Here is a 14,139-nt window from a genome sequence, read left to right as displayed (position 1 = left end):
CTCAGTAGTGGTTCATACTTCAACATATAAAAGCCAAGTTGCTTATAGTGGCATATAAGGGCCTCTAAGAACTGACCTTCCATTACTTCTGTAAGCACATCTACTACTGTCTTCACTGTTTCAGTTCAGTTTGGTTCATTTGCTCAGTCATGTCTCACTCTGTCCATCACCAACTTCCGGAGCCTTCTCAAACTCATGTCCATCACGTCAGTGATACCATCCAACCATCTCATCCTCTGTCATCCCCTTCTCCTCCCGCCTTCAGTCTTTCCCAGAATCAAGGTCTTTTCCAATGAGTCATCGGTTCTTTGCATCAGGTGGCCAAAGTATTGGATTTTCAGCTTCAGCATCATTCCTTCCAAAGAAATCCCAGGGCTGATCTCCTTCAGAATGGACTGGTTGGATCTCCTTGCAGTCCAAGGGACTCTCAAGAGTCTTCTCCAACACCACAGTTCAAAAGTATCAATTCTTTGGTTCTCAGCTTTCTTCACAGTCCAACTCTCACATCCATACATGACTGCTGGAAAAACCATAGCCTTGACTAGACGGACCTTTGTTGGCAAAGTAATGTCTCTGCTTTTTAATATGCTGTCTAGTTTGGTCATAATTTTCCTTCCAAGGAGTAAGTGTCTTTTAATTTCATGGCTGCAGTCACCATCTGCAGTGATTTTGGAGCCCAAAAAAATAAAGTCTGCCACTCTTTCCACTGTTTCCCCATCTATTTGCTTTATTTTATTTATTTTATTTTTTATTTACTCTAGGAGGTGGGTCATAGAGGATCTTGCTTTGATTTAAGTCATTGAGTGTTCCGCCTATGTTTTCCTCTAAGAGTTTTATAGTTTCTGATCTTACTTCAGGTCTTTAATCCATTTTGAGTTTATCTTTGTGTATGGTGTTAAGAAGTGTTCTAATTTCATTATTTTACATGTAGCTGTCCAGTTTTCCCAGTACTACTTATTAAAGAGGCTCTCTTTGCCCAATTGTTTATTCTTGCCTCCTTTGTCAAAAATAAGGTACCCATAGATGCATGGGTTTATTTCTGGGCTTTCTATCTTGTTCCATTGGTCTATGTTTCTGTTTTTGTGCCAGCACCATATTGTCTTGATGACTGTAGCTTTGTAGTATAATCTGTAGTCAGGAAGGTTGATTCCTCCAGCTCCATTCTTCTTTCTTAAGACTGCTTTGGCTATTTGGGGTCTTTTGTGTTTCCGTATGAATTGTGAAATTTTTTGTTCTAGTTCTGTGAAAAATGTAGATGGCAGAGAATTCTGATGGCCAGCACTAGAACTGAACTTGGTTTGCTCTGCAAGATGAATTTGATAGCTTGACAAGTGTGAGAACCTTACTGGTGTCGTGTCTTGCCTTTACGTCATAGTCAGAGAAAAGTTTCTATAGAACAAGCCATTAATATTTTTTATTCTGAATGACAGAATTAGAAATATTCTTTAATACCTCTGTTCATTCCTTTATTCACCAGACATTTATCACAAACTACTACATGCAAGTGTGATGGGCTCTGGGGATCCAGCTGGGAACCAGACACATTCCTCTGTCACAGTCTGTGGGGGAAGAGATGCTGACAAAGAATAATCCCAAGTGAGACAGGTTACAGAAGGAAGTAGAGCTTGCCACTGTGAGAGAGACCAGTAGAGAATAGTGAAGGAAAGCTTGTCTGAGGATGTGTTGTTTAAACTGAAGACGGATTGGGAGAACTGTCAGGCAGGGGGAGTGTTTTGATATGTTTATGGTTTTAAATACACATATTATTTTCAAACAGAATTTTATTTTCCAGCTTTCTTGTCAGTGTTTGAAACATGACCTGACCGAATGGTATTCTGTTTATTATTTACTAAGCTAGCCCCCATCATCCTCTCACATTTGCCTGGCACTGTTTTTATGTTCCATATTTAAGCTCCTTGCCTTCTAGTCATGTGTTCTTCATGTGAAGCATTTAATTAAACCATCTTCTTCACTCTCCCCACCTCCCTCACCCCTGTTTGTTGCGTTTCTATCCGTTGCAGCTGTTATTTTCTGTGCTGATGAGGTTGTTTTTTCTTTGGCCAACAGGAACCCTTTCATGTTGGCTCCTAATTCCTTTCCAAAGTTCCTGACAGTGTTCAGTAACTTGCTTGTAGGATTCACTGTGTAAAATTTTGTCCAGGATTTTTTTGTTTTGTTTTTTGCCTTCGGTGTTTCTGATTTAGATTGGCTTGGGTGTGCTCCTTTCTTAAAGTTTTCTTACCCAGTTTTGGTATAAAAGTTATGCTGACCTCACAAACAAATTGGATCATTTCCTCTTTTCTGGGAGGCTTGGTGTAAGATAGGCTTCTCCTCTCCCCCATTAAATGTTGGATACTGGTGAAGATACTGTTTGCAGTAAGCTGTTTCATTTTAATTGTTGACTTGAAAGTTATAGAACTTAAGCTTTTTCATTTTTTGTGTCACTTTTGATGAGTTATGTTCTTATAATATTCATTTCAGCTCATTAAAATTGCAAACTTATTGGCATAAAGTTGTTTAAAAATACCCTTACCGTCTTTTTTATTTTAGTGGAATCTGTAGGAATGTCTCTGTTCATTCCGTGACATGGTGGTGGTTTGTGCCTTCTCATTGTAGCAGTGTGGTTAGGGATCTGCCAGTTTCCCATTGTTTCAAAGAACTAACCTTCTGGCATTACTGATGCTCTCTAGTCTGTGTTCCTTTTTCATTAATTTTAATTATCATATTTTCACTAATGTTTAATTTTATTTTTAATCCCCCCCTTTTATTGGTATATGTTTTCTGTCCTTTGTTTAAATCAATGCTCACTTTTTATTTTTAATTTTGCTCCTTTCCAAATACATGCTTTAGAGATGTAAGTTTCCCTTTTATTAATAGTTCAGCTGTATTTATACTCTATAAGTTTTGATATGAAGTACTCTTAACATTCAGATAATGATTATATGATAAATGCTTTCTGATTTTCATCGAGTTTTTTGAGTCTTGGGTTATTCAAGAGTATAAATTCTTAACATGGAGATTTTTCTGATCTTTTTTATTGTTTTACTTATTAATTTTTACTGTGGTAAGATATACATGAAAATGGTTTAAATGGTAAAATATGTGTTCTGTCAAGTACAATTCAGTGATGTTAAGTATATTAATAATATTGTATAACTACCACCACTGGTATTTCCAGAACTTTCTGCCATGCAATAATTCTCTATTTTATTCTTCCTCCAGTCCCTTTTAACCTCTATATTACTTGCTATCTGTAAGAATTTGCCTATTTTAGATACTACATGTGCAGGGAATCATGCAGAATTTATTCTTTTGTGTTTGGATTATTTTACTTGGCATAATGTTTTAAAGATTCTTTACTTTTTTCTTAAGTTGTAGCATGTATCAGAACTTCATTCTTTTTTTAAGGCTGAACAATATTCCATCATATGATTATCCCACATTGTGTTTATCCATTCCATCTATTGATGGACATTTGGGTTGTTTCCACCTTTTAGCTGTGTGAATAGTGCTCCTGTGAATGTTGATGTATGAGTAAAGAGTCCCTGGTTTCAGTTCTTTTGGCTATATACCTAGGACTGAAATTGTTCGGTCTTACATTAATTCTGTACTTAACCCCCCCCCCTTTTAATATAATTTATTTATTTATTGGCTGTACTGAGTCTTCATTGCTGTGAGCAGGGTTTCTCTAGTTGGGGAGATGGGGGCCACCCTCTAGTTGTGGTACTCAGGCTTCTTAATGCGGTGGCTTTTCTTGTTGCAGACCATAGGCTCTAGTGTTTTCGGGCTTTAGTAGTTGTGCACAGGCTTAATTGCTCTGTGGCATGTGGCATCTTCCCCGACTGGTGATTGAACCCATGTCCCTTGCATTGCAAAGCAGATTCTTAACCACTGGACCACCAGGGAAGTCTCTGTACTTAACCCTGCCAAACTGTTTCCCACAGCAGCTGCAGCATTTTACATTACCTCCAGCAATGCACATTGTTTTCATTTTCTCCGTACCCTTGTCAGCGCTTGTTTTCTGGTTTGTCTATCAGCTTACAACAGTCATCCTGGTGGGGGTGAAGTGGTACCTCATCCTTGTAATTTGCATCCCCTTTATGATGTTGCATAACTTATGTGCTTATTGGCTATTTATCTTTTTTGAAGAAAACTGACAGTAATGAGTTCAAGGATGCTGATATTGATCTTAAGAGTTTTTTTTAATGACAGGTGCTTACTGAGATGAGTCAAAGCTGAGCTTCACACCTTGTGTGGCTCTAGATTCTAGTCTCTGCCTTTCTAGTCCCACAAGACTGTCAAGTTCACTATCAGCCTCTTAGCCTTGCCCTTGGAATCAGAAAAGTCTCCAGGAGAACAGCAACCCCAAGTACAGGACACCTCCCTGTGCCACTGTCCCCTTAAATTACTAGTACTGTCATTTTTTACCATCTTGTTGGCTCTTCATACCTGGAACGAGTTCTGAGTTTTCTGTTGATCCTCCCTAGGAGAATTAGTCCTCATTATCTTAGTCTACCATCAGTAGAAGGGCAAGTTTTATTTTTCATGAAAGTAATAATTTTTTGTTGTCAATTGCCTCTTTCATTGGCGTACTTAATATTTATTTAATAGCACCATTACAATGAGGAGTATACCTAGCATACATAAGTAAGGAACAGACACCACAGTGTGTGGGTTTTTGTTGGTTTTTTTTTGGCCATAGCACATAGCATTGCTGGAGCTAGTTCCTCAACCAGAGATTGAATCCATGCACTGGAAGCACAGTGTAATCACTGGACCCCCAGGGAATTCCCAATGGTTGGTTTTTTTCTTTAAAAAGAGGGAATGAAGTGTATTAGTTAATTCAGTGACTTTTTAAGTGGAGGTTGATTAAGATCATTTTATATGTTTTTTCTACTTAAAGCTGGTATACTATAGAGGTTCTTGCTTTAAGTAAAACTTGTTGTACACAAACTTGAATGTTTTAGATATTCATGGTCATTTACATCATTGGACAGCAGAGGTTTTTACCCCTCTTTCTTGTCTTTTTTTTAAAGAAAACGTTCTCATTTAAACATATCTTCCTTCAGTGGCTTCCCTGGCAGTTCAGTGGTAAAGAATCCACCTGCCAACAGGAGACATGCGTTTGCTCCCTGGGTCAGGAAGATCCCCTGGAGAAGGAAATGGCAACCCACTCCTGTATTCTTGCCTGGGAAATCCCATGGACAGAGGAGCCTGGTGGGCTACAGTCCATGGGATCGCAAAAGAGTCAAACAACAGTCTTTCAACACAACATGCCAAGTTCTATACAGGAGCAGTCATAAATCCTGACTGCTAAAAAAATTTTTTTAATTTTTTTAAAGAGAAAAAAGGCATGTAGAAAAATAATTGAAATGCATGACAGTGTGGGGAGTAAACTAGTGTCTAGACAGATTCTTACGGAGTTCAGCAAAGGAGTATTTTGAAGCATATTTCTTACTTGATTTTGATGTGCTTTATTAGCTTATTCTTCTAAATACCAGAGTGTAATATATCTGAGACCTTATGTTCTAGTTATTTATTTATGAGCTGAGTTGGTGAACTGAACATGTTAGGTCAGTTTTAGGTGCACATGAGTTGAATAATTTTGTTCCCTTTCCCACTTGAGGTTTTAAGATAGTCTTTAGTGTAATTTTGTATGCCTGAGTTCTTTTTTTTTTATCTCTGTTTATAGGAAGAGCATTAAGAAGTTGGTTTTGAAAAACCTTAACAATAGCAGTCTATTCTCTCCTGTTAATCGTGATTCAGAAGATCTAGCTTCACCATCTGATTATCCAGAAAATGGAGAGAGGTAAGCTGAATGCTCTTTTGGGTTATTTCTGGTCGAGAGCCTTCTTCTCATTTAGAAGAGGTTCTGAGCTTAGTAGTTATTCATTCAACAAATTTTACGAAGTTGGAAGTACAATGGCATGTGAGCGCTAGAAGTTATGTCATGTATTTACCTCTTGAGCACCATAGACACTACAATTATTTTTTTTCTGATTCAGTTTTGCAAAACTTTTTTGGTATCCATGTATGTTGTTTTGGAGAAGGTTAATAATATGCATGTGACTCCCCTTATCCCTCTTAAATAAGATTTTGTTTGTGATAGTTATTAAAGTGATGTACAGCTGTAACCAACACCCACCTCAAAGCAGTATAGAAATATATAAAGGAGAAAGTACAAGTGTATACACTAATCCTTAATAAGTCAGCATATTTTCTAATGGTTTAGAAATTTATTTATTGAGTATATTCTTAAATATTATAGTGATTATGCATGAAATGGTATTCTGTAACCATTTACTATCAACATGATATGGCTAACCTGCCTCTTTTTAAGTGACTCTATAACCATTATCATGAATGTAAGATAATTCAGTCAGTTCTCTTTTAGAGGATATTTAGATTATTTTGGTGTTCCTGTATTCAAAATAACGCTTCAGTGAAAAATCCTTATATATATGTCTTTGCACTCCTATTTTTTCCTCTTTGGATGAAATTTAGTTTGATTTTTCAATAATGAAGCATTTTCTAATACTCTATTGATTATAGTATTAAATTTAATTTTTTCAGTTTTATATTATGAAATTCACTACTGATTATTTGACCCCCACATAGTAGACTCCCTCCCCTCTTTAAAAATTTTGGCACTCAGATTCATTCATTTATTAAAATAGATCAGTTAAAGGCAGGGAATCTACATTCAGTCTTCATGGGTTACAGTGCTAACTCTAGCACTTATAGCTTTGTGACCTTGACAAGTTATTTTTCTGTGTCTGAGTTTTCTGACTCAGAAAATACAGAGAATGATAGCAGCCTATTTTATAGGATTACCGTAAGTATTAAGTGAATTTTTAATACATGGAATTACATAGAACAGTGTCAGATACTTAATGAAGGCCTAGTAATGATTGATTGATGCTGTTTTACTACAAGGGGCTAAAACAGTATTTGTTTACTTTCTCCCTTTTCAGATTCAGTTTTCTGAGCAAACCAGTGGATGAGAATCATCAGCAGGATGGAGAAGATGATTCTCTTGTGTCACGTTTTTATACTAACCCTATTGCCAAACCCATTCCTCAAACCCCAGAAAGTGCTGGAAATAAACATAACAGCAGCAACAGTGTAGATGATACTATCGTTGCATTAAACATGCGTGCTGCCTTGCGAAATGGACTGGAAGGAAGCAGTGAAGAGACCTCTTTTCATGAGGAGTCACTGCAGGATGACCGAGAAGAAATTGAAAATAATACTTACCATATACATCCAGCAGGTCAGATTCAGATCTCTTACCAGTCATTTGAGACCTCTTATTGATCACATATTTTCATCGTAATAGAAGTTAGCTATCTGAACTTGTAAATATTTTTTATTGCATTTTTATGAAAGTTAACATATGAACATTTGTCACTAATGCTGTGGTTGATTTGGAATTCACATCGTTTTGTACTTTTGGAGTAGTCAAAATTCATTTCGTTAATTATCCTGTTATGTTTTAAATACTCCAAGTTTGGTAGCAAGAGGGACTATCCTTATAACTTTTCTAACTTCATAAATTCACATATATTGCCTATTCATTTTTTAATTAAAATTATAGCAGTAGTTACTTGCACGATTTTTGAGATTTGAGTTAAAGTATACAGACCATAATGCCAGACTAGAGTAGGCATTCAAACGTTAATGGTTGTTTGGTTATTATCACTTCAGTTCTGTGTTTTTCTTTTTTGTCCCCAACAATGAACTGACTAGTTTATGCCAACTAGTCTGTGACATAGCATAAATTGGATTGAAGTATCTTGAGGGGATGCTTAAAGTTCCTTTTTTCTCTGCTGACTTACCTCATTTGGGTTTTGACAATATTTTTACATTTCCCCTTCCCCTTTTCACTGAGATACAGTTTACATGTAGTGAAGTATATAGGTCTTAAGTGTTCATTTCAATAAATTTAGACATATATATGTGTGTATGTATACTCATATATACAAACACATACACTCAAGAGAGAATATTTCTTTAACCCTGGAAAGTTCCTTTGTGTTTCCATCTCCAGAAATCAACCATAGTCTGGTTTCTGTCACATAGATTAGTTCTTCCTAGTTTTTTTTTTTTTTTTTAATTTATGTTTTGGCCATGACACATGACTTGTAGGATCTTAGTTCCCCAAGCAGGGATCTAACCCTACCCTCAGCAGTGACAGCACAGAGTCCTAACCACTGGACTGCCAGGGAATTCCCTTTCCTGTTGTGTTTTTTTTTAATGTGTTTTTTAAAACATTTAATTATTTACTTATATTTGGCTGCACTGGGTCTTCTTGTTGCACATGGGCTTTCTCTAGTTGCAGCAAGCTGGGGGTACTCTCTGGTTGTGGTGGCTGCACAGGCTTCTCATCGTGGTGCTTCTCTTGTTGGAGAGCACAGGCTCTGCGGCATGCTGGCTTCAGTAGTTGTGGCACACAGTAGCTGTGGTGCACAGGCTTAGTTGCCCTGAAGCATGTGGGATCTTCCCAGACCAGGGATCAAACCTGTGTCCCCTGCATTGGCAGATGCATTTTCTTATGAGATTTTATCCATGATGTATATTTATCAGCATTTGGTTCTTTTTATTACCATGTAGCATTGCATTATATAATTACGACAAATTTAGTTTCTCCATTCTCTTAGTGAACTTTTGGGGTTATTTTGCAGTGTATATTAATGTGTCTGTAAACTTCTTCTATGTCTAATTATCTTATTGTCTTTGTATTTATCTTCTGGTCACATGGAACACTAAAGAAACAACTTTATTCTTTAACATTAAGAGTCCTGTGTTATCTGTGTTTGTATTTAGACACCTACATGAGTTCATTATGATACTACATCTTAAATACTCAGTCAAGATTTTTTAAAATTGTTTCTAGTTTTTCACTGACCTTCTTTGTTGCCTCCCAATTTAGAATTCCAGTCTCAAGAACACTCTAACAACCCTCTAAACCTTAAGCATATTGAGTGGGCATTGCTGGAGACTAATTTAATCTTATATGGGCCTTAAACTCTTGTATGGGCCTTTCTCAGAAGCAGGTTAGCCTGATCTCTGCCTGTTAATGGAACAGGAGTGATTAGAGCAAGCACACTCATGTTGTATTTTCTTTGATTTCTTCTGCTATCTACCTAGTTAGTACTTAAAGTTTCCATTTGTCTGCGTGACTTTCTCACGCAGGATTTTTCATCTTGATTTCCGTGAGTTTTAAGAATGTGTAATATACTGTCATATGTATGTTCTCCAAACTTACCTAACCATGTAAGTAAGGTTTTTTAAATCCTTGGTTTCTTTTAAATACTTGGTTTCTCTTAGGAATGGTGTTTCTTAAAAAATCAGCTGGGGTCAGAGGTGAGCAGAAAAGAAAACCAGTTTGGAAAAATGCTTTATTCCTGTATATTTTCTTTTTATATAGTAATTTATTTACTGATTGTATCAGGTAATTTTTTAAATTATCCACTCTAAAATTTTTTTTACAATGAAAAAGTGAAATGAATATTGCTGAAAATTCCTCTAACCGATGTCAGTCACAACCAGTACTGTATTTTTGGTTTCTTTTGTCATAGGCATCATTCTCACTAAGGTTGGCTACTATACTATTCCATCCATGGATGACCTTGCTAAAATTACCAATGAAAAAGGAGAGTGCATTGTCTCTGACTTCACTATTGGTCGTAAAGGTGAGTCTGAATTTAGGAGTTAGTAGTGCATAAACCGGAGAAGACAATGGCCACCCACTCCAGTACTCTTGCCTGGAAAATCCCATGGATGGAGAAGCCTGGTAGGCTGCAGTCCATGGGGTCGCAGAGTCGCACACGACTGAAGCAACTTAGCAGCCGCAGTGTATAAGCCAGAAATCTGCACCTTGTCTTTGTATTTAAGTGAAGGAAGTGCTTGATAGCTAAATTTGTTTTTTACCTACATTTGGACCACCTTGGCCTGAATGAACACTTTGATTAACAAGTAACAAAAAGACTAAAACTTTTTAATACTCTTTGGCAAGTATTTGGCTCATTGCAATTTTCTACAATTAAAATACTATAAACAGCAAATACTAAGTGACAAAATTAATGAGATGGGTAATAATTAGGTTGTTTCATATTATTAAGTTACTACAGATAAAATTTTCTTAGGGAAGAAAGATCTCATCTTGCTGTATTGTATTAAAAGAAGAGCTCAAGTATTTTAATTCATACTATAGGCTAGGTGCCAAGGGTTGCTTATATAGGAGCCATACAGATACTTAGGGCTTCCCAGGTGGTACTAGTGGTAAAGAACCTGTCCCGCAGTGCAGGAGTTCTCAGAGAGGCAGGTTTGATCCCTGCGTTGGGAAGATTCCCTGGAGGGAGTACATAGCAACCCACTCCAGTATTCTTACCTGGAGAATCCCATGGACAGAGGAGCCTGGCAGGCTACAGTCCATAGGGTCGCACAGAGTCAGACACACTAGAGCAACTTAACACGCATGCACGCACGCATACAGATACTTGGGAAGAGATTTTAAAAGGCTTCTTTGAGGATAACATAAGTACTGTAAAAATGCATATTAAGCCAGGTAACAGTGTATTTGATGTCACCTTCTAATATTACAGATGAAATAACTCATTCAAGGAATTGCTGGGTGATTTAAAATATTGATTAATGTTTAAAGCTGCTTGCTCCTTCACTGGAAGTATAAAGTGGGTAGGACGAGTTTCTAACTCTTTGCTCTGATTTATAGGTTATGGTTCGATCTATTTTGAAGGAGATGTGAATTTGACAAATCTAAATTTAGATGACATTGTACATATCCGAAGGAAAGAAGTGATTGTCTACTTAGATGATAACCAAAAACCACCTGTGGGTGAAGGACTAAATAGGTATGAATTTATTTACATATTTAACAACTAATCAGCTAAATCACAATTTTTTTCTGTTAACACAGGTATATCATATTATGTACATTTTCCTGCAACTTGTCTCTTAGACTTACTATGTGATTATTGTATGTGATTATTATTTCTGTGCTTTCACTTAAAAACATAAGTGATATGGGACTTCCCTGGTGGTCCAGAGGTTAAGAATCTGCATGCTAATGCAGGGGACACAGGTTTGATCCCTGGTCCGGAAACTAAGATCCCTCATGGTGCTGGGCAACTAAGCCCATGTGCCACAACTACTGAGCCTGCGCTCTAGAGCCCACAAGCCACAATTACTGAAGCCCGTGCATCCAGAGCTCATACTCCACAACAAGAGAAGGGACCACAGTGAGAGGCCTGCACACAGCAACTAGAGAGTAGCTCCCGCTCGCCGCAGCTAGAGAAAACCTGTGTGCAGCAGCAGAGACCCAGCGAAGCCAAAACAATAAAAAGTATAAGTGATAAAGACATGCTACACTTTTACTTTTTTGACTCCTTTCCCTAATATTATCGGATCCAATTGTTTCCAAAACCTTTTGGAAAATATTTTTAGTAGTAATTTTCTTCTTTTTTTAATTATTTTATTTTTGGTTGCACTGGGTCTTCATTGCTGTGCGCAGGCTTTCTTTTCTTGCAGTGATTGAGGGCTGCTGTTCACTGCAGTGCATCGACTTCTCATTGTGGTGGCTTCTGTGTTGCAGAACACAGGCTCTAGGCACGTGAACTTCAGTAGTTGTGGCTTGTGAGCCCTGGAGCACACAGGCTTCAGTAATTGTGGCATGTGGGCTCAGTAGTTGTGGCGTGAGGGCTCTAGTTGTTCTATGGCATGTAGAATCTTCTTGAACCAGGAATCGAACTCATGTCCCCTGCATTGGCCGGTGGATTCTTTTCCAGTGTGCCACCAGAAAAGTCCCGTAATAGTATTTTTTTTCCCCCTTGTTTCTGCTGTGATTGTGCTTAACTCTTTTTCTGTATTTTTAGTGTGAGATACTAGCTTCTAATGCAGGCCAGGTCAGAGAGCCATAGTTAAAATCCTTTATGTTCACAACCCACTGAGATTGAACCAGGAAGAAACAGAAGATCTGAAGAACCCTGGAACTAATAAGGAAATTGAATTAGTAATCAATATCCCCTGCTTCTCCAGCTCTACCAAAGCCCTGGACCAGATGGCTTCACTGGTGAAGTTTACCAAACATTTAAAGAAGAATTTATACCAGTTTTCCTCAAACTCTTCCCCAGAATAGAGGAGGGAGCATTTCTAACTAATTCTGTGAGGGAAACATTTCCCTGAGTCCAAAGCTAAATAAAGGTGCTGTAAGAAAAGAAGACTACAGACCAGTATGTTTAATATATATTAATGTAAATACCCTCAACAAAATAACTATCAAACAGAATTCAGTGGTGCATCAACTGAATTACACACCATGACCAAATAGGATTTGTTTCTGAAATGCACAGATGGCTTAACATATAAAAATTGATGAATGTAATGCATCACATTGACAGGACAAAAGAAGAAAAGCACATGATCATCACTGTTGATGATGCAGAAGAAGCACTAGACAAGATTGAACACTTTTCATGATAGAAAACAGAGTTAGAAGGAAACTACTAAGCATAATAAAAGCCATGTTAGAGAAACCCACAGTGAACATCATTTATTATTGTTCAGTCGCTAAGTCATGTCCTACTCTTTGCGACCTCATTGTAGCACGTCAGGCTTCCCTGTCCTTTATATTGAGTTGGGTGATGCCATCCAACTTTATCATCCTCTGTCGCTTCCTTCTCCTCCTGCCTTCAGTCTTTTCCAGCATCAGGTTATTTTTCCAGTGAATCCAGTGAATCCACTCTTCACATCAGGTGGCCAAAGTATTGGAACTTCAGTCCTTCCAATGAATATTCGGGATTGATTTCCTTTAGTATTGATTAGTTTGATCTCCTTGCTGTCCAAGCATCTCAAGAGACTTCTCCAACACCACAATTCAAAAGCATCAGTTCTTCAGCTCTCAGCCTTCTTTAGGTCCAACTCTCACATCCATACATGATGACTCCTGGAAAAGCCATAGCTTTGACTATATGGACCTTTGTCAGCAAAGTGATGGCTCTGCTTTTTAATACGCTGCCTAGGTTTGTCATAGCTTTTCTTCCAAGGAGCAAGTGTCTTTTAATTTTGTGGCTGCAGTCACCGTCCACAGTGTCTTTGGAGCCAAACAAAATAAAATCTGCCACTATTTCCACTTTTTCCCCATCTGTTTGCCATAAAGTGCTAGGACTGGATGCCATGATCTTAGTTTTTTGAATGTTGAGTTTTAAGCCCGCATTTTCACTCTTCTCTTTCACCTTCATCAAGAGGCTCTTTAGTTCCTCTTTGTTTTCTGCCATTAGAGTGGTATCATCTGTATATTAGAGGTTGTTGATGTTTCTCCCAGCAGTCTTGAGTCCAGCTTGAAATTCATCTAGCAGAGCATTTCTCATGATGTACTTACTCTACATATAAGTTAAATAAGCAGGGGGACAGTATACAACCTTAACATACTCTTTTTCCAAGTTTGAACCAATCTGTTAGTCCCTGTCCAGTTCTAACTGTTGCTTCTTGATCTGCATATAGGTTTCTCAGGTGGCAGATAAGGTGGTCTGGTATTCCCATCTCTTAAGAATTTTCCAGTTTGTAGTGATCCACACAGTCAAAGGCTTTAGCGTGGTCAGTGATGCAGAAGTAGATGTTTTTCTGGAACTCTGTTGCTTTTTCAGTGGATGTTGGCAATTTGATCGCTGGATCCTCTGCCTTTTCTAAATCCAGCTCGTACATCTGAAAGTTCTCAGATCACGTGCTGCTGAAGCCTAGCTTGAAGAATTTTGAGCATAACCTTGCTAGCATGTAAAATGAGCACAATTGTATGGTAGTATGAACATTCTTTGGCATTGCTTATCTTTGTGATTGGAATAAAAACTTATCTTCTTCCAATCCTGGGCCACTGCTGAGTTTTCCAAATTTGCTGACATATTGAGTGTAGCACTTTTAACAGCATCATCTTTTAGAATTTTAAAAGCTCAGCTAGAATTCCATCACCTCCACTAGCTTTGTTCGTAGTAATGCTTCCTGCGACCCACTTGACTTCACACTCCAGGATGTCTGGCTCTAGGTTAATGACTCCACCATCTTAGTTATCTGAATCACTAAGATCTTTTGTAGAGTTCTTCTTTGTGTTCTTGCCACCTCTTCTTA

At 37.7% G+C, this 14,139-nt stretch overlaps 1 protein-coding gene across 3 annotated transcripts in view; it reads left to right on the top strand.

Annotated features, from left to right (window-relative positions):
* NUP98 (nucleoporin 98) overlaps nucleotides 1-14,139 on the top strand; it is an 86,766-nt gene that overhangs the window by 43,851 nt on the left and 28,776 nt on the right. For all 3 annotated transcript variants that reach the window (XM_027563053.1, XM_027563054.1, XM_027563051.1), the window contains exons 15-18: nucleotides 5,693-5,809; nucleotides 6,975-7,273; nucleotides 9,582-9,695; nucleotides 10,736-10,874. In XM_027563053.1, coding sequence (XP_027418854.1) covers nucleotides 5,693-5,809; nucleotides 6,975-7,273; nucleotides 9,582-9,695; nucleotides 10,736-10,874 — 669 coding nt within the window. The remainder of the gene's footprint in view (nucleotides 1-5,692; nucleotides 5,810-6,974; nucleotides 7,274-9,581; nucleotides 9,696-10,735; nucleotides 10,875-14,139) is intronic.

This window comes from Bos indicus x Bos taurus, chromosome 15 (assembly GCF_003369695.1).
Source record: "Bos indicus x Bos taurus breed Angus x Brahman F1 hybrid chromosome 15, Bos_hybrid_MaternalHap_v2.0, whole genome shotgun sequence".
NCBI lineage: Eukaryota > Metazoa > Chordata > Mammalia > Artiodactyla > Bovidae > Bos > Bos indicus x Bos taurus.
The sequence above is the reverse complement of the archived record's forward strand: the minus strand, read 5'-3'. Positions and strand labels throughout refer to the sequence as shown.